Source organism: Salmo salar, chromosome 06, assembly GCF_965601325.2.
Source record: "Salmo salar chromosome 06, fSalSal1, whole genome shotgun sequence".
Taxonomy (NCBI): domain Eukaryota; kingdom Metazoa; phylum Chordata; class Actinopteri; order Salmoniformes; family Salmonidae; genus Salmo; species Salmo salar.
The window spans coordinates 25303529-25325381 of NC_138296.1; the positions used below are offsets into that span (position 1 = coordinate 25303529).

The window sequence follows — 21853 nt, forward strand, 5'->3', positions numbered from 1 at the left end:
ATTTTCGTGGCATTGAGGGCAGCGGTAAGTAGTGAGAGTAGGTCTAAGGCAATACTGGTAAACACCACGTATCTGGGTGATATCTTGGGCAAGATATCTGGGGTTTAGGAGGGTAATTCAAGTATCCATGTCTTTGGCACATGAACCAGGCTTGACCTGGCTTGAGGGGTAGACCACAGTGAGAGATGTCAATACCAGACTGTCATTATTCTCTGCAGCCCCTCCCTTCCTAGTGACATCTCTCCATAGATCAGATATATTGACAGGTTATGATTCCAATAAAAGTTGGTATATGGGGCAGGAGCAAACCTGGAACATAAAATCAACCTGGGGTTAAATATCAGGCGATTCAGAAACTATGAATGGCCAAACATGTGGGCTGTCTGCGCGCGTCAGATCAGTGTGGACACCGATTTCTCTCCCGCTCTGATCACTCAAGCTGGCCGTCACACGAAGTGAGCGCTACAGCTCCAAGTGAACATTTTGATCCGGTGTCACCCATAGTCAACACGAAGCCTACGTCTCAGATCCTTGGAGAGGAGAGAGGAGCGAGCAAAGCGCAGTGGACATGCGGTGTGACCAGTTGACCCGCCGCGCCGTGACGCTCTCCAGGTGTGTGTAGACGGGGCTCTGTTGAATAATATGAAGCGCCATGGCGTGGTGTGACCGTGGGGTTCAGACACTGCTGGCTACCGTGGGGGCTTTTGCCGCTTTCAGCCTCATGACCATAGCCGTCGGGACGGACTACTGGCTGTACTCACGGGCATACATATGCAACGCAACCAATGCCAGTACGGATGACACCCAGTCACAACCCAAGAAGGCAAGGGGAGATCTTACGCACTCCGGGTTGTGGAGAATCTGTTGTATTGAAGGTAAGGAAAGCTGAAATAGGTTACTCTTTCTATTATACTTTGGTAATGTGAAGTCATGTTGAGTTCATGTGGAGAAAGGGTGCTTATGGGTAGCCTAATATATTAAGAACAGAAAAGGGAAAAGTATTTGGCTTCATGTTACGTATTTGGAGGAAGAATGATCAAGGTAATTGTCTGTCTCATAGAGGGGCTGTTTTGTTTCTACTATCAACTGTATTGGCTTCTCTTCACTAAGAGAGAGGAAGAGACTTAATAACGCCGTCAAAGGGTGCGTTTTTACGCGCGCCAAACAAGGTGAGAGTAAGTAGGGTAGTCTTTAATAAGGACTGTTTGGCAGTGATATGTGCATGACAAATACATTAAACGCAGCAGGTGTTGGCCGTAACAATGATCTAGTTTAAATACAGGGAATATGTTTCTATCAGAAACGACGCTATAATTCTATGAGTGGATTGTGGGAGATAATGGAGAAAACAAGTTTATCAACACACTTGTTTAAAAAGTTCATAAATCACTGAACAGAGTGAAGTTGGTTTATATTTTCACTACACTGTTGCTGTTTCCTAAACTTAAAGACGCTCTGAGGACCTTTATGAGTCCTGCCTTCAGGACGAGCTCTGCCTTCATTCACATCTTTATTGTATTTGAGGGTGTTGCTTGGCAACGTCTCTCTAATTGCTATGGAAACATGAGAGACTAGGTTTTAAAAATAAAGACGAATTTGTACAGAGATCTCATTGTCCAAGCAAAGTAAAATATGATGTTCTTATGCCATTTAAAGATGTACAAATGCATATATATTTTTTTATAGGTATAGCTAGACATGCTTGCTTAATGTAGTTTTATGTGAAGTATTTTGATAATACGTCGTGTATAGGCTAGAGCCAATAGGCCTACATGGCTCGTAGTCTAATTGGTCAGAGGCGGAGGCAAGGGCAACACTATATTACCATTCAGCCTTTTAGAACCATTGGAATTAAGACGTTTTCAAGGTGTATGTTCTTGTATCAAACTCTACTTGAATAACAATGTTCCATGACAGTTTGAGGTGCATTAGCTTAAGTGGGTGAAACAAAGCTGCTGGAATTGCTGTCCAACAAATCACTGACTTTATTTACCTGTATTTGTTTAGTTTTTTCCAAGGCTTTGGGATTTATCCTAGCCTATATGACAAGGTTGTCTTATCTTCATGGGACCTTAGAGCTTACCACCCCTATTTGCAAGCAGGTGTCCCTTCGGTCAACCCACAGTCACTCCTGACCTCAATGCTGTTAGTAATGGTTTGAGAATACGTGTGCTGAGGGGTGTGGATATCACTAGCAAGTAGGCATGTATAATTTAGCGCGCGGGAAGTCACTATTCTAGAAGCACTTTGTTGTGTTCCAATCGCAGACAGAGCAGAGCGCTCGATGCTGACGGTGGTGCTGAACTACGCGGCCAGAATGTTTGACGTCGACTAAAGCCAGAACTCGTCATCATACAAGATGTTGGCCTCCTGATAGTGAATGTATTTGCTAATAAGCAACACGGTTGAAATTATAAATATGGACAACATTTTAACACACTATCAATTTGAAAAAGCTAGAAAAGTTTACAAGATAAGCCAGGTTATTTTACACGAGGCTTCGGCGGCATAATCAATTTATGTCATCCAAAAGGTAGGCCTATGTCTGTTTCTGTGTGTTCAGCTCCTATTCAAGACAAATGATTCATCTTTCCTGATCTATCCATGTCCGCTCCACACCACAGACATCCACGAGCGCATGGACGCGCCTGATGCCGGTAATTTTTTGAAAATCAGGCGTGGCTCGGGCCCCCTCTGCGTGGCATGGACAGGCCCATCAGAGATTACAAATGGCTTGGCAGCCGGATTGCAGTATCTCTGATGTGGTTATCACACAGTGCTGTCACTGCATGAATGGTTTATTGCACCTACTGGCTGCTTTCTATAGGAAAAGAACAGCTGGAAAAGGAAAGGCTGAGCAAGTTTGATGAGCATGGATGATGGCAGACCTATGATTGGTATAGCTTTTCAACACATCAGTAGTTATGTAGGCTATCAAATATATTACAGGCCATGATAGTCTAATTAGGACAACCTAGTTGATTTTTCAATATATCCCCGCCGTTTTTCAACATCCTATTCCCTGTCGTTTCTTTCAGCCCTGCAAATAGCCTATCTATTCCGTGTAACATACAGCACGGTAGTAAACATAACAGGAACCAAACAATCTATGACACCAAATAAGATAACAGTGCTTGATGTGTATGAATGATGTAAACGTGTGACGAAATGTTCGCATCCATTATGACGCCACGCTATAAAAGCGCTGCATCGTCCATCAACCATCATAAATCCATCAGACATGGACACCCACATCGACTTAGTTGACACCTTGACCCTGTCAATCAAGATGGCAATTGAAATGGACAAGAGAGTGAAGTCTCGAGAATTAACTGAGCGTTTGAAACGAGTCGTTGCTACCGCCCAAGGACTGAGCCTTCGACCTGAGGCCGGGGATTGGAGCCCCATTCCCAATACTAGCCCCGCGGAGAAACTCGCTCCAAAAGCCATCCAGAACCTTGAGACCCCGCTGGGCTCAGGTGATTTCCGCGTGACTACTGCTTCGGCCATCAACTGTGACCTCGCCGCTGCTGCCATTGGTACAACCATTGCTAATGGACTCGCCGCGGCCATCGCCTCGTCTTCTGGTAACCGTGGCACCGCCGCAGCGGCTACCAAGACCTCAGAGACCCTCGAGATCATTGAGACCCCTGGAGCGCGTGCAACCGACTCCGGGTCGGTGCAGACATCGGGTTATGATTTCAGCGAGCAGATGCAGATGACATACACATGGGCGACTGTCCAGCCCATGGCCTATTGCTGCGGCTGTTATGCGCCACCTCAGGTGTACTATAACACATACAGCTGGGAGATGTACAGCCAGCACACCTCTGTCACCTAAAGACAAGCAAGACAGACACTTTTTTCCTTACAAGATTTAGTTGTAACCTTTATTTTTTACACATGTAGCAAAATAAAAGTCTGAAAAGAGAATCCAGTCTCTGTATGTCTTTTTATTTAGGATAGTTTAGTTTTGTTTAGCCAAGTTTCATTTTTATTATGTAGCTGAAAGCTGAATGGAGCAGTATGCAGTTCTATAAGTAGCCTAAAGAAACCAGAAGTCATCAAGGAAAGGGAAAAAAGCAAACAAGCATTTCTATATTTTTGACTGTTATGTTTGTTTGCTACAGTTCTTGCATGTACAGAGGTTCCACAGTTATTGTATATATCTGGATAGACTATAAATAGGCCTATGTACAGTACTGTATATCTGAATAGACTATAAATAGATCTATCTACAGTACTGTATATCTGAATAGGCTATACATAGGCTATCTACAGTACTGTATATCTGAATAGACTATAAATAGACCTATGTACAGTACTGTATATCTGAATAGACTATACATAGGCTATCTACAGTACTATATATCTGAATAGACTATACATAGGCTATCTACAGTACTTTATATCTGAATAGACTATAAATAGATCTATCTACTGTACTGTATATCTGAATAGACTATAAATAGACCTATCTACAGTACTCTATATCTGAATTGACTATACATAGGCTATCTACAGTACAGTACATTATGGCTAGAAATGCTATTTATTCAGACAATCTTTCTGACATTTAGATCAACATGTATTACAAGGCTAACAGATCAATGTACCACTATCAACACACCAGACGCCATTTGAGTGGACAAGTGTCCCTCGGTTGTCATGGGGACAATCATCAGTAGATAAGAACACAAGAGGAAGAGACTGTGCTCAGGCGTTGTTGACGCATGCCAGATCTTAGAGCAAGCAAGAAAGGTCAATTGACTGTGCACAATTCACTGTACTAGTGCACATGACAATACATACGTAACTTAAAATAGCCATCATATACTCTGCTGCTACTCCGTTTATCATATATCCTGATGCCTAGTCACCTTACCCCTATACATATCTACCCCTACCACTCCAGTATCCCTGCACATTGTAAATATGGTATTGGAACTGACCCTGGAACTGACTCTGTACAGTATATAGCTTACTCATGTTCTCCTTTTCTTCTTAGAACTATTTCTCATGTGTTTTGGTCCTACTTGACTTTTGTATTTCTTTTTTGCACTACTTCTTGATTACTGCATTGTTGGGAAAGAGCAAGCAAGAAAAGTATTTCACTGTAGGCCTACTTGTGACAATAAAAACGAAGAGTTTTTATTACTAACCCAAGATAGATCAAAGTCTGTCGTTTTCATCGGAGCAAATGAATCATAGTAGGCAGAACAAGCAAGGCGGTGGGCAGAGCCAAGAACGAACTAGTGAGATACTATTGGCGCTTTCCAATATTTATTTGCATATTTCTGCTAGGGAATGCCTACTCAGTGACGTTTGTGTGTGCAATTCGCCCTTGCACTCCTTCTAAATCTAAACAATGGAATTTTTTGAAAGTTTGGGAATGGGTAAAGTCTACAAAACGCAGTCCACTCTGTTTGTTAAAAATTGTAGTTAGGAAAAAGAAAACTGTATGAAGATGAAATGTTTCATCGATGAGAAAATTAGCAGAATGTGGGCCACTGGGCTTCCTCTCATCACCATATTTGGTAGTGAGTGGAAACGCCAACCGGACGCTTCACATTTGTACATCTGGTGAAATATCTGGCTCATAGTTCTATCTGTGATGAAAACTTGATACTTGAAAAAGCATTCTGGTTAATGCAATTGATAGTGTAGTCAGTGCGAAAAGGTATTTGTCACCTGACCTCACAATCCAACTTCCAGGTCCATGCATTAAGTGTGAGATATGTAGCCTCTCGAGGAGTCAGCGGCTGTGACACCAAACAGTAGAAACACATTGTAACACATCTAAAACATGGGGACAGTAAGCACTTGTTGAGCAGAGTGAATCTTGAGCTGTCCAGTGTTGAAATTAAAGTAACACATAAGCAAGAGCTATTAGCATGAACACAGCCCACTAATGTGTTCATATTAGCCTCTGTGCTAGTTTCATTTCAGCACTGGACAGCTCATTTCTCCGTGTTCTGCTAAGGAAGTGTTCATTCTTTCACCATGTAGATACATGGGATAAAAATGTAAAAGCAGCATGTATCCTAGTGGCTTGTTTCACAAATTCTATCTTCAGATTGGTCAATGGCCATCTTTAATTCTATTCCCTTGTGATTGTAATTTCAGAAATTCATAATTTAGTGCTCTGGAAATCACTATTCCACAAGCACTTTGTGTTCCAATCACTGGTTCCAGTCACTGGTTCCATTCGCAGACAGAGCAGAGAGCTTGAGCGCTGTCCACAGAGTGTGGAGCTGTACATCTTTGAATACGTTTGTCAGCAGAAGAAGAATCCCTTTTGTCCAGCATCCCCACCCATCAGCATCCCTGCCGTCTATGCTATTAGCTGTAGCAGAGAGTAAGAAGCTGTCCAGTGCTGAAATCAAACCCCTGTCATTTGTTAGTTTAATTTCAGCACTGGACAGCTCCTTCTCACTATAGTGCTCATAATTAGCTTATTTTGAATCTCGCTTGGCATTCTCAGCATGCTCCACAGGTCTGTAATTAAAATGTGTCAGCCGAAAGGCCACAAGAGTGCTAATTAGCCACTGGGCTCTCACTTCCACCAGCACTGCCACTTTTCTACTCTCCTCTGTTTTCCTCTCATCTCTACCTTTTCCTTCCTTCTCCACCTTCCACCCCTCTCCTCTCCTCTCCTCTCCTCTCCTCTCCTCTCCTCTCCTCTCCTCTCCTCTCCTCTCCTCTCCTCTCCTCTCCTCTCCTCTCCTCTCCTCTCCTCTCCTCTCCTCTCCTCTCCTCTCCTCTCCTCTCCTCTCCTCTCCTCTCCTCTTGTATACTGCCCTCAGCTCTGCCCCTCCCCACCCTTCTCCTCCTATTCTCTTCTCTTTGCTTCACTCACTCATACTCTTCTCTCTTCTACACCTCTCTTCTTTTCTTCTGTCCTTCTAAACTCAGCAAAAAAAGAAACGTCCTCTCCCTGTCAATTGCGTTTATTTTCAGCAAATTTAACATGTGTAAATATTTGTATGAACATAACAAGATTCAACAACTGAGACATAAACTGAACAAGTTCCACAGACATGTGACTAACAGAAATGCAATAAAGGGGGGGTCAAAATCAAAAGTAACATACAGTATCTGGTGTGGCCACCAGCTGCATTAAGTACTGCAGTGCATCTCCTCCTCATGGACTGCACCAGATTTGCCAGCTCTTGCTGTGAGATGTTACCCCACTCTTCCACCAAGGCACCTGCAAGTTCCCGGACATTTCTGGGGGGAATGGCTCTAGGCCTGACCCTCCGATCCAACAGGTCCCAGACGTCCTCAATGGGATTGAGATCTGGGCTCTTCGCTGGCCATGGCAGAACACTGACATTCCTGTCTTGCAGGAAATGACGCACAGAATGAGCAGTATGGCTGGTGGCATTGTCATGCTGGAGGGTCATGTCAGGATGAGCCTACAGGAAGGGTACCACATGAGGGAGGAGGATGTCTTCCCTTTAATGCACAGCATTGATTGCCTGCAATGACAACATACTCAGTCCGATGATGCTGTGACACACCGCCCCAGACCATGACGGACCCTCCACCTCCAAATCGATCCCGCTCCAGAGTACAGGCCTCGGTGTAACGCTCTTTCCTTCGACGATAAACGCGAATCCGACCATCACCCCTGGTGAGACAAAACCGCAACTCGTCAGTGAAGAGAACTTTTTGCCAGTCCTGTCTGGTCTAGTGACGGTGTGTTTGTGCCCATAGGCGACGTTGTTGCCGGTGATGTCTGGTGAGGACCTGTCTTACAACAGGCCTACAGCCCCCAGTCTCTCTCAGCCTATTGCGGACAGTCTGAGCACTGATGGAGGGATTGTGCATTCCAGGTGTAACTCGGGCAGTTGTTGTTGCAATCCTGTACCTGTCCTGCAGGTGTGATGTTCGGATGTACCGATCATGTGCAGGTGTTGTTACACATGGTCTGCCACTGTGAGGACGATCAGCTGTCCATCCTGTCTCCCTGTAGTGCTGTCTTAGGCATCTCACAGTACGGACATTGCAATTTATTGCCCTGGCCACATCTGCAGTCCTCATGCCTCCTTGCAGCATGCCTAAGGCACGTTCACACAGATGAGCAGGGACCCTGGGAATTTTTCTTTTGGTGATTTTCAGTAGAAAGGCCTCTTTAGTGTCCTAAGTTTTCATAACTGTGACCTTAATTGCCTACCGTCTGTAAGCTGTTAGTGTCTTAACGACCGTTCCACAGGTGCATGTTCATTAATTGTTTATGGTTCATTGAACAAGCATGGGAAACAGTGTTTAAACCCTTTACAATGAAGATCTGTGCAGTTATTTTGATGTTGATTTTATTAATTTCTTTATTTCACCTTTATTTAACCAGGTAGGCAAGTTGAGAACAAGTTCTCTTTTACAATTGCGACCTGGCCAAGATAAAGCAAAGCAGTTTGACACATACAACAACACAGAGTTACACATGGAGTAAAACTAACATACTGTCAATAATACAGTACAAAAACAAGTCTATATACAATGTGAGCAAATGAGGTGAGATAAGGGAGGTGAAGGCAAAAAAAGGCCATGGTGGCGAAGTAAATACAATATAGCAAGTAAAACACTGGAATGGTAGATTTGCAATGGAAGAAAGTGCAAAGTAGAAATATAAATAATGGGGTGCAAAGGATCAAAATAAATAAATAAATAAATACAGTAGGGGAAGAGGTAGTTGTTTGGGCTAAATTATAGATGGGCTATGTACAGGTGCAGTAATCTGTGAGCTGCTCTGACAGCTGGTGCTTAAAGCTAGTGAGGGAGATAAGTGTACGAATTATCTTTGAAAGACAGGGTCCTGAAAAAGGGACGTTTCTTTCTTTTGCTGAGTTTATATGGGGGTCTATTGAGCCAATAAGGGGACAACCCCATAACATTATTTACCCTGATGACTAACTATAGGCCAATGGAGTACAAAATCAGGTGGAGCGCTGCTTGGTTCCTTGTGTTACAAATTACACACAGGTGACATTTCAATCAGTGAACCGCCACTCAAACTCTATCATTACTGAATGATTCATTTATTCCTATATTTAGTTCTGAAGCCCAAACCTAAGAGCCAGCTTATTATGTGGGTGGGCTGGATCTATGGAGATGCTGGGTGCATCTCAATAGTCTAAAGTGGCTTCCTCACCTCATCCTCACCTCCTCTCATTCAGTTGTACTGATCTGAAAACACAGGTTTGAATGCGAAATGGAGGATCCTTACAAGTGACTTGAATTTAACCTATCCAGTTTTATCACATTGTAGCAGACTGCAGATGCAGGAAAAGAGACAAGGAGAGAATGCCACTTTAGCCTATTGAGATGCACCCCGGTATTCACGTTGGTCAAGATGAAGGAAAGGAGACAAGGAGAGGAAGCCAGTCTGCACTATTAAGTCGCACCCCTAGCGATCCCAGCCTTCAGCACTCCCAGCAGCTTATACCACCATAGAAACATATTAATATGGCCGCTGGGAGCTGGACCACCCATCACAGAATAATTGTCCCTTCTAGTAATTACATTTCTATGCTACCACCTGAGAGGACCAGGGAACAGTGGCTGGTTGTTTTATAGGCTGGGGAACAGTGTCCTATCTGTTTACAGCTCTATAAAACCAGATTACTCCCCCTGATAGACTCCAACCCACAGCCTCACTGGCCCCTTTTCATGATGTAATGGTATACTATGCGGCTGTATAGTACAGTCAGTGAATGTAAGGCTGAGTCCCAAATTGCACCCATATAGTGCATTACTTTTGACCAGAGACATATGGTCCCTGGTTGAAAGTAGCGTAGTAGTGTACTTTAAAGGAAATAAGGTGACATTCGGGACTCTGCCTTACATTCACTGACTGTACTCTACAGCCACCTCATGTACCATTACATTATAGCCCCCAGGCTGTATTAATGATGTGTCTATACTATATATTATAGATATATGTACTGATGTTCATTTGGAGGGTTTCCTTAATTACTCTGCCCATTAAAATATTCAACTGGAGAGATGATATGTCTTGAGGAAAAAGGCAGGTAGACACCAGGGAGAGCTGAGAGAGTGTAGGATATGATGCTGTGATACTGTAATGCGATTGGTCTATTCCACTGAGGCTCTCGCGTTATTGGCTGAGCTGAGATAATTCACAATAATGGCAAAGTACATCACCCTGTCACCCACAGCAGTGATGTGCTGTGATATCTGTTTCACTCACAGGGCATGTGTGTGTGTGTGTGTGGGGGTACATTATGTAATATCTGTGTTTTCTGTTTCAAATCAAAATGTATTTGACACATGCTTCGTAAACAACAGGTATAGACAGATGTGTATGTGTGTTGGGGGATATATTTCTTGAGGGCTTAGGGGGCTGTTGACAGGGAGTCATGTGACAGGCTGTCGGTGGTTGCCAGCTGTACTAAAGCACAATGAAGATGTCAAAGGCATCCTTAGAGACATTATGGAAATCAGGCTGTTGGAACAGAACTGGGGTTGCCATGGAGAGGATGTGCCCAGCGGTGGTCTCACAGGAAGGCCTCAGGGACTGGTCTCTCTCTCACACTCTGTCTGTCTCTCTGTCTCTTTCTTACTCTCTGTTACACACACACACACACACACACACACACACACACACACACACACACACACACACACACACACACACCACACACACACACACACACACACACACACACACACACACACACACACACACACACACACACACACACACACACACACACACACACACACACACATACCTTAGACAGACTGATAACCACCGCTCGTAAATCACAAGCCCAGGAGCCTGTCTCTAATCGGATTACAAATCAGATGCAATATTCTCTTTACCTCGTCCCCTAGACAGACACGTACACGCACGCACGCACGCAGAGACAGGTGGAAGGGGCCATGGCGGCAGACAGACTGGGGAGGTTGGAGCTGGGGTCTGAGTGAGATGCTCTGGGGGAGGGAGGAGGGGGAGGGGATGAGATGAGATGGGTGAGGAGGGAAGAGGCAAGAGAGGGGAAATGCTGGACATAAATAAATGACTGCTCACCCATTACGTCTATTCTAGCAATGTCATTGTCATGTCCAAACATCTCTTCTGTTAGGAAGAACAAAACACAGATGAGAATAACAGTCTTGGTAACGACAGTGGTGTGTATTCATGGATTCCAAGAGAAGCCAGGCTTCCCCCAAAATTAAGAAAACATTAAATTATCTATCTTTCGTCTCTCTGTGTTTTCGTAATTTTCTTTCAATTCGCAAGAGGCTGAATGTATCTCACCAGAGAAAGAATCTGGATGAAACAGTGTCTCTCTGTTTCTCTATGTGTAGGCCATCTATCTGATGCAGTCTGGTCAAAAAGAGGATGACATTGTTACCGCCCGTAGCATTGAAGACAAGGGAAGGCAGCGAGCGTCTGGCCGCCCTTGACCAAAATAGTATAAAATAGTCAATCAGCGTTGAGCTAAACTGAGTGTCAAAAGAAGCCAGCTTGGATTTGGCTTCACTCCTATCAAATCGCATTGAGAGCATACGTCATTGACAGAAACATCTTTACTGTTGCATTTCATTGTGTTGTTGTCCTTCAGTGGCTAGCTAGCGAAAATTGGCCCTTTCCTAAATTAGCCATGGATGGAGATGGGGATTTGGGCTTGTGGTTTTACTTAGTTATCCGTACTGGCCAATGATTATAAAGGCGATTCTGATCCAACCATTAATTCATACATTGTGCCCCTGGACTGAGAGGATGGAAGTTGAACATGTAGCTAGATGTAGAAGGCTAATGTTAACTAGCTAACGTTGCCCATGAAAGGAAGTTAGGCTAGTGAGCAAGCATTTTAGTCAGGTAGCCTAGGACAACAAAAAATAAAAGCGTGTACTGTATGACAGAGTCATAGACCGTTTTGTCAACATGAAAGAGAGGAGGATGGCATTGGTGTTTCTCTACAAGTAGGGTGAGTCTACATGTTTTTCTACTTAAACACACACACACACACACACACACACACACACACACACAGAGAAATCAGAACCATGGACTGTGACATCTTATTTAGCTTACGTTGATTGGACTAAATTGTTTTTGGTATATTTTAGTTGTTGAAATGTTGAAATAGTGCCGGAATAGTGGAGGCAGCTCCTGTTCTCTTTGTGACTTGTGATAACTCTCCATGGTTCTAAATCAACAGTTGTTTAGTAGTCTGAAAATGTCGGAAACAATAACTTGCTTGACCACGCTGTAGGTCATGATACTGTTTGTTACAATACATGCAATATGCTTTGTGGACTTCACTGGACAGAGGTTGGTCTCCGGTTTTGTGATGAAACGAAGGTGTGGTTGAATTTATTCTGCTACTCTATCTTCTTATTGTCTCGGCCTTTAAACCTATATGACCAAAAGTATGTGGACACATGCTCGTCGAACATCTGTTTTATCAAACTGCAGCGATAGTGGTCGATCAGGGCCCTGTCGTTCCATCCCGCTCCGGAGGCCAGGGTCCGAAAGTCCAAAGCGAACTCCTGTGCGCTCCTCGTCCCCTGCCGTAGGTGGAAAAGACGTTCACCCGCCACTCTGTCCTCAGGCGGGTGGTCGAAGACTGCCCGGAACTCTTCAAACTGGTCCAGCACCGCATCTCCTTCCACCCACATGGCGTTGACCCACTCCAGGGCTTTCCCTGAGAGGCATGAGATGAGGGTGGACACCCTCTCACGGCCCTAAGGAGCCGGGTGGACGGTTGCCAGGTATAAATCCAACTGCAGCAGGAACCCCTGGCAGCGGGCAGCCGTCCCATCGTACTCCCCGGGGAGGGTGAGGCGAATCCCACTGAAACCGGGTGCAGGGGGAGTGAGTAGTGGAGGCCCCTGTTGTGCTGGGGGAGGTGCTGGAGGAACTCCCTGTCTCTCCCAGCGGTCCATGATTTGGACAACGCGGTCCATGGCGGCGCCGAGATGGTGGATCATCGCCTCTTGCTCCAGGACGCGCTCCTCGACCCCTATGGTTGGTGTGGAATTCTGTAAGGGTTGCGGATCTGGTGGCAGTGAAGTCAGACACAGGAGAGCAGAAATAGGTAATAGCTGGAGCAGTTTAATTACAAAACCCACGGCAATACAAAAAGAACCAACATGGGTACAAAAACCCGACGCGCACCAGTAACATAGAGTACAAGCACTTACAAACAAACAATTCCACACAAGGACATGGGGGGAAACAGAGGGTTAAATACACAACAATTAATGAAGGAAATTGAAACCAGGTGTGTAAGAAAACAAGACAAAACAAATGGAAAATGAAAAGTGGATCGACGATGGATAGAAGACCAGTGATGCCGACCGCCGAACACCGCCCAAACAAGGAGAGGAAACGACTTCGGTGGAAGTCGCGACATACACACACTTTTTTGCTGTCCTAGGCTACCTGGCTAAAATACTTGCTCGCTAGCCTAACTACCTTATATGGGCAACATTAGCTAGTTAACATTAGCCTTCTACATCTAGCTACATAATGAACTTCCATCCTTTTAATCATTAGCCAGTACGGAGAATTAAGAAAAACCAAACTCCAAATCCCTATCTCCATCCATAGCATAATTTAGGAAAGGGCCAATTTTAACTAGCTGGCTAGCTACCGGAGGAAAACAACACAACAAGATGCAACAATTAAAGTTTTTCTGGCAATTACATATGCTCTCAATGGTATTTGATAGTCGTTAACACTTTTTTTATGCACCTGGACCATGCACAGCTGAGGTCGCTCAGTTTAGCTCAACAGTGATTGGCTAGTTTTGTGTACTTTTTTTGTAAATGGAGGCCAGATGCTTGCTGGCTTCCCTTGGATTCAATGCTACGGGCGGCAACAATGTCATATTGTTTTGGACCAGACAGCATCAGATAGTCGACCTACATGTAGAGAAACAGAGAGACTCTGTTTCGCTCAGATGCTTTCTCTTGTGAGATACATTCAGCCTGTTGCGAATGGAGAAGAAAAAAAATGGCAGCCATGAATACACGTCACTGTACTGGACCCTATTCCAACTACACTACTGAAAGAGCTACTTCCTGTGCTTGGCCCTCCTATGATGAACATAATGTGTATCAAACCCACTAAAAGTGGCAGTAATGAAGCCTCTTCTGAAAATGCCAAAGCCTGACCCCCCCTCCCCCCACTAAAGGCCTACATCGAATCTCCCATTCATTACTCTCAAACATTTTTTTAAAAGCTGCATTCCTGAAGACAAATAATGTATACGAAACGCTCCAGTCTGATTTTAGACCCCATCATAGTACTGAGACTGCACTTGTGAAGGTGGTAAATGACCTTTTAATGGCTTCAGACCAAGGCTCTGCCTCTGTCCTCGTGCTCCTAGACCTTAGTACCACTTTTTGACACCATCGATCACCACATTCTTTTGGAGAGATTGGAAACCCTTTGTCTACACGGCCAAGTTCTTGCCTGGTTTAGATCTTATCTGTCAGAAAGATATCAGTTAGTCTCTGTGGATGGTTTGTCTTCTGACAAATCAATTGTAGGTTTCAATATTCGTCGAGGTTCCATTGTAGAACCACTATTGTTTTCACTATATATTCTAGATAGCCTACTGCAGTGCTGTACTCTCCGGCTACCCGGATAAAGCACTAAATAAACTTCAGTTAGTGCTAAACACGGCTGCTACAATCTTGACTAGAACCCCAAATTGATCATGTTCACTGACCCCCCCTGTCTCAGCCTCCTGTGTATATTCTGCAATAGTCTATGTGCTGGGGGGCTAGGGTCCGTCTGTCCTATCTGGTGAAATTCTCCTTTTTTATCTGGTTTCCTTTGTGAACTTAAGTATGCTCCTTCTAATTCTTACATCTCTCTCTCTCCCTCTCTCTCCCTCTCTTTGTCTGTCTCTGTCTTTCTGTGTCTGTCTGTGTCTGTGTCTGTCTGTCTGTCTGTCTGTCTGTCTGTCTGTCTGTCTGTCTGTCTGTCTGTCTGTCTGTCTGTCTGTCTGTCTGTCTGTCTGTCTGTCTGTCTGTCTGTCTGTCTGTCTGTCTGTCTGTCTGTCTGTCTGTCTGTCTGTCTGTCTGTCTGTCTGTCTGTCTGTCTGTCTGTCTGTCTCACTGTCTCTCCCTCTCTCTGAGGACCTGAGCCCTAGAACCTTGCCTCAGGTCTACCTGGCCTGATGACTCCTGGCTCTCCCCAGTCCACCTAGTCGTGCTGCTGCTCCAGTTTCTGCCTTTTTGCCTGTGGCTATGAAACCCTGACCTGTTCACCAGCCGTGCTACCTTATCCCGGACCTACTGTTTTCGACCACCTCTCTCTCGCGCTCTCTAGCGCCCTCCCTCCCTCCCTCTTTCAATGCAATGTTTCTTTCAATGTCCTGCAGGGATTAACGTAGGGAGCTGTTACCGTATCAACCATTTCCCAGATGATAATGACTATGACACAGACAGCTCAGAATACCTCCTGCGTGAGTGGTCATTATCTCTTCTCTTCTTGACTTCTCTCCCCTTCACTTCTTTTCTCTTCTCTTCTCTTCTCTTCTCTTCTCTTCTCTCTCTTCTCTTCTCTTCTCTTCTCTTCTCTTCTCTTCTCTTCTCTTCTCTTCTCTTCTCTTCTCTTCTCTTCTCTTCTCTTCTCTTCTCTTCTCTTCTCTCCTCTCCTGTCCTTCTCTCCTCTCCTCTTCTCTTCTCTTCTCTTCTCTTCTCTTCTCTTCTCTTCTCTTCTCTTCTCTTCTCTTCTCTTCTCTTCTCTCCTCTCCTGTCCTTCTCTCCTCTCCTCTTCTCTTCTCTTCTCTTCTCTTCTCTTCTCTTCTCTTCTCTTCTCTTCTCTTCTCTTCTCTTCTCTTCTCTTCTCTTCTCTTCTCTTCTCTTCTCTTCTCTTCTCTTCTCTTCTCTTCTCTTCTCTTCTCTCCTCTCCTGTCCTTCTCTCCTCTCCTCTTCTCCTCTCTTCTCTTCTCTTCCCTTCTCTTCTCTTCTCTTCTCTTCTCTTCTCTTCTCTTCTCTTCTCTTCTCTTCTCTTCTCTTCTCTTCTCTTCTCTTCTCTTCTCTTCTCTTCTCTTCTCTTCTCTTCTCTTCTCCTCTCTTCTCCTCTCTTCTCTTCTCTCCTGTCCTTCTCTTCACTTCTCTTCTCTTCTTCACTTTTCTTCTTCACTTCACTTCTCTTCTCCACTTCTCTTCTAATAAATGTTCAGACCTCGTGACTGTGTGTGTAGTAATCCTAACTGTTGTTACTGCTCGTCATATAAAGTTATGGGTATTTTTTCTTATATTCCCCCAAGACGTTAGACTTTAAAGAGTGATTTTATTCAATGTCTAATACCCACAGTAGCACTCAGTGTGTACAGAAAAAAGCTGCAGGGAGTTTTTCCTCTGACTATTAATCGTGCCAGAGTGTGTGTGAGTGTGTGTGTGTGTGCGCATGTGTGTGTGTGACTAACCATACCTCTCTCTACTCCAGGTATTGTGCGGGCGTCCAGTGTGTTTCCTATCCTCAGCACCTGTCTGTTGATGCTGGGGGGGCTGTGTTTGGCCGTGGGACGTATCTATAGCAACAGGAACAGCATCCTGCTTAGCGCCGGCATCCTGTTCGTAGCCGCAGGTAAGCCACGCCCCCTTCAGGGCCTGACACACACACGCCCTTCAGGGCCTGACACACACATGCATGCACACACACACACGCTCATCAGTTACCTGTGCTCGGTCTGAATTGTGAAGTCCATTCACAGCGCAGGCTGAGAAGGCCATGAGCTGTCCTCTACATACATTAGAGCAGTGTGTTAGGGCTGGGGAGGTCAGTCATGTAGAGAAGTGGCACCGATCATTAAGACTGTTCATTACTTATCAGACCAGAGAGAAGATGTGTCCTGGGATCTCTGACTGATGACTAGTATTATCCAGAGGTCTGATTACACGCTCCTCAAGTCAGGGCTGAAGCCTAATAGGAAAACCAATGGGCTGAGAGATTGTCTGATGTTCTGTCTCTCTCTGTCTCTGTTTCGGTGTCTTCCTCATATACACTCTCTCTCTGTGTTTCTGTCTTTCTATAACTCTCTCAGGCCTGAGTAACATCATCGGCATCATTGTCTACATCTCCAGCAATGCCGGTGACCCCAGTGACAAGCGCGACGAGGACAAGAAGAACACCTACAGCTACGGCTGGTCCTTCTACTTCGGAGCTCTGTCCTTCATCGTGGCTGAGATGGTGGCCGTCCTGGCTGTCAACATCTACATCGAGAAGAACAAGGAGGTCCGCTTCCACGCTCGCCGCGACTTCATCCGCTCCATGTCCTCCTCCTCACCCTACTCACGCATACCCAGTTACCGCTTCCGCCGGCGGACGTCCCACTCCAGCTCGCGCTCCTCTGACGCTTCGCAGGAGAACTCGCCGGTGAGGCTGAAGGGTGGGACCTCGGCAACGGGGCCGTTGGGAGAATTGACCATGTACACGTTGACCCGTGAGGGGGGTCTGAAAGGGGGCATGACGGAGAACGCATACAGCCCCGAGCACGGCTCAGGCGATTTCCTGCAGTTGCACAACTGCTTCCCCAATGACCTGAAGGACGGGGTCAACCGGCGGACCACGCCCGTGTGAGAAGAGCTTTAGACGGGCCGGTGGAGTGAGGAGGCCCCCCTGATGTGGATGGAGGATGGAGGTGGGCCTTTGGGGATGGAGGACCCCATGGTAGCCCGTCACACTGGAGAATCAGAGTCAGAGTCCGTGGTTCTAGGGAAAGACGGAGCCAGTGAAAAGACAAAGCCCCTCCTCAGTGAAAAACAACATGAGAACGAGGACTGAGGACATGGACAGAGATATAAGGATAGAAAATGTTGCCCGTGACATGGTTTCTAAGGGTCACTGGACATAAAGAGTGCTTGCTTCTTTCATGGTGTTCCTTTGTGCTTTTTGACTGCAACAGACTAGTCACCATCATTGTTTGTGTCGTACACTACATACAAGAAAACCATTCCCTTTAAAATGTGTCCTTGAACCGCGTAAAAGAGAAGAGAGTGGAATGTCCTCTTGTTAATGGATTTTGATTGCCAGTGTGTGTTGGGAAACTGTTGAGTGAATTGTTCAATGTACAACATTTCACACTATTTTACCTGCTTTAAGTATCGAACGTAGTTCAACTAAATGTATTGTCCAACGTGAAGCCCTCTGTCACCTGTGCATGCTACTGTATAGCCTACTGGAGTAGAGCTCTGTGTCTCTGTTACATCTGTTAGTAGCTACTGCTGTCCAGCCTTACTGTGTGTCACTGTCAGTTTAATAGAGAAATAAAATCCAAGGATTGAGTTCTCAACAAAGCCATTCATTTGTATCTGGGAAAAACTAAAGGGACATGACTGACCAGCGAACCCATGTTAAACTTAATTGGTCGTAGTTAGGTTAAGGTTAGGGGTTTGGTTAAGGTGAGGGTTAAGGTTAGGGTTAGAGTTATGTTATATCATGCCCCTTTTTTCTTGCAACCATAGTCATTTAATTCTGGACACTTCTATGATTAAATGACCATCTGTTATAAACAAAAACACATCCAAACGACTGCTAATTTCCGGATTAAGAATGTGTTGTTGTACATTTTCAAGTTTAAAAGACAAATAGCACCTTTGAATGTGCATACACTGAATGTACAAAACATTAAGAACACCTGCTCTTTCCATGACATATACTGACCAGGTGAATACAGGTGAAAGCTATGATCCCTTATTGATGTCACCTGTTAAATCCACTTCAATCAGTGTAAATGAAGGGGAGGAGCGGTTAAAGAAGGATTTAAGCCTTGAGACAATTGAGACATGAATTGTGTATGTGTGCCACTCAGAGGGTGAATGGGAAATACAAAAGTGTCTTTGAACAGGGTATGTTAGTAGGTGCCAGGCGAACCGGTTTGTGTCAAGAACTGCAATGCTGCTTGGTTTTTCATGCTCAACAGTTTCCAGTGTGTATCAAGAATGGTCCACCACCCAAAGGACATCCAGCCAACTTGACACAAGTTGTGGGAAGCATTAGAGTCAACATGAGCCAGCATCCCTATGGAATGCTTTCGACACCTTATAGAGTCCATGCCCTGACGAATTGAGGCTGTTCGAAAGGGCAAAAGGGGGTGGAACTTGCTATTAGGAAGATGTTAATAATATTTGGTACACTCAGTGTATGTTTAATTCTTTTTTAAATTGATACTGGATTGATGACATTTCATCCATAACTGCTAAGTCTAACCAGCTGTCTTAAAACTTATCTCTGATACCCTTCATCCTATAGCAATCTCAATTCATCCCCATCTTATCTCATATCATCTCAGTGTCAAAGATCATTCCTACTGCTCAGTCCCCATAGAGTCCAGTCCAATATGACTGACCTGATGATGTCAGTGGAACACCTATGGACATTCTGCAATCTTTATTTATTTCTATGTCAGTCCCCTTCCTTCAGTGTTCTAATCAAAAACCCTACTGAGATTTGACATTGTGGGGGCACTGGTCACAGGAAAAGAGCAGCTAACAAAAGCCGACTCGCCCAGGAATTAAGAGAGCACAGGACTTCTTTCAGCTTTTCAACAGCCAGGCCGGTGGTTGGATAAGGATCGGGGACCGACAGAGAATGAAGTAGCTGAAAGGCTACCTGTCTGTCTGTCTGCCTGCCTGCCTACCTGTCTGTCTGCTCTCTGTCTGGGTAGATGTGTTCTAGGTCTCCACCGTCCAGTGCAGAACAGAGAAGTCAATCTGAAGGTTGGGAGAAAGAAAAGTGAGCCATCTCTCGAGAGGCCTTGCGACAATCCACATCTGTAACCTGGAGCTCCAGTCATCCATGGCATCCTTGTCCTCCAACCTTCTCTTTCATTTTGGTTTCTCAGGAAATATTCCATTATAGCTTCTACAGTTCAACCCCTTAAGGAGGAGATTCAAGGATTCACTGCTTTATTGCCATTGTTGTGAGGCAGAGAACTGGACTATGGGCGGGGGATTTCAAAGTGGATGTTTGTCCCTGAGGAGCCACCGTAAACAGAAAATGCTGATATCATTGTGGGACCATTGAGAGTAGTTCTAACTCTGTTCTTACTCATCTGTTACAATTGGAAACAAACGTGTGGTGGTTTGAAATGTGAAAATGTATATACAAAAGTCAAGCCAACACAAACCATGTATAGAGTATTGCTGAATTCACATCACATCTTTTAATAGAATAATATATCAGACAAGATGTGATGATGGAAAAATACTTTGATAGTTTGTTGCATGGGTCATGCTTTTTACTCATGGATGTGGATACCATTGTTCCTGTCTGGGATGCCATTTAATACACTGAACACATTCCTGTTCCCTTCTGTAGAGTGATGAACGTAGAGGGAGAGGAACACATCTTTTCTATGACTGTGTTCAACAGCTTTAATGTGCTTTCAATGTTTTAAACAGGACTACTATTGCGCCTTGCTGTTATAACAATAAAACACACACGCACGGAACGACCCACACACACACACACACACACACACACACACACACACACACACACACACACACACACACACACACACACACACACACACACACACACACACACACACACACACACACACACACACACACACACACACACACTCAGTATGCCTGTACTCTTCTCCTCTCCTAACTCTGAGGAACTACCTGTTATTCCCATCACATCTCTGTTTGCTGATATTGCTGTTCTCTATATTTCTTTCAGTCTCCATCCAACAGTCAACATAAAGTTGTTAATATGAATGAGAATAAATAAAATCGGGGTGCAACCTCTTGTTCTTTGGCTTGTGTATGTTTTGTCTGTCATTCTATTGTGTGTCTGATTCCCTTCAACTTCCCTATTGTTTATTCTCTTTCAGGCAAGACAAGTGTAAAACGTATCACATCTCAAATCTAATGCATAGGTATAACAGAACATAAACAGTGTCAGTATTCATCTATTCATTCTCAGTGTTTTTCTTTATTGGTTTCAATAGAAGCTGCAATTCATGTTAAGCCTCATTCTTTTTTATCCATAGATTAACTGTACAATGTCAGGAAAACAACACAACAATCTTAACTGAGCAAGCAATGCAGGTTTTAAACAGGCTTTTAATATTGATCTGAGTGTCACGCTCTGACCTAAGAGAGCTGGCTTTTCTCTGTTTAGGTAGGTAAGGGTGTGATAGGGGGTGGGCATTCTATGTTGGTATTTCTATGTTTTGGCTGGGTATGGTTTCCAATCAGAGGCAGCTGTCTATCGTTGTCTCTGATTGGAAGCCATACTTAGGCAGCCTTTTTTCCCTTGGTTTTCGTGGGTAGTTGCTTTCTGTTTAGTTTGCATAACCTGACGGAACTGTTGGCTGTCATTTTGTTTATTTTGTCTAGTGTTCGTTTTCATTAAAATATAACGATGAGCACTCAACACGCTGCGGCTTGGTCTCCTCTATATGACGCCCGTTACAGAACTACCCACCACGATTGGATCAAGTGGCGGGCCCGAGCAGAGATGGATACCTGGTCGATGAAGGAGTGGACCGAAAGGAGAAACTGGACTTGGGGCCAGGTAATAGACAGGTATTGTAGCCTACCGGGGAAGAACGAGAGGCAGCCCCAAACATTTTTTTTTGGGGGGGGCACACGGGCAGTTTGGCTGGGCCAGGGGTGAGACCTGAGCCAACTCCCCGTGCTTATTGTGGTGAGCATGTGCCTGCCTCTCGCACTCTCCCTCCAGTGCGCCTCCATAGCCCAGTACGTCCCGTGCCTGCTCCTCACACTCTCCCTCCAGTGCGCCTCCATAGCCCAGTACATCCTGTGCCTGCCCCTCGCACTCTCCCTCCAGTGCGCCTCCATAGCCCAGTACGGCCGGTGCCTGCTCTGAGCACCTGGT

At 44.9% G+C, this 21853-nt stretch overlaps 1 protein-coding gene across 1 annotated transcript; it reads left to right on the top strand.

Annotated features, from left to right (window-relative positions):
- Nucleotides 1–404: 404 nt before the first annotated feature.
- LOC106606650 (voltage-dependent calcium channel gamma-4 subunit) lies at nucleotides 405–20447 on the top strand. Its single transcript, XM_014202993.3, has 4 exons — nucleotides 405–875; nucleotides 15372–15455; nucleotides 16445–16585; nucleotides 17043–20447. Exons 1-4 carry the CDS (start codon nucleotides 653–655, stop codon nucleotides 17576–17578), a joined length of 984 nt encoding a protein of 327 aa, XP_014058468.3. The 5' UTR covers nucleotides 405–652; the 3' UTR covers nucleotides 17579–20447.
- Nucleotides 20448–21853: the final 1406 nt, after the last annotated feature.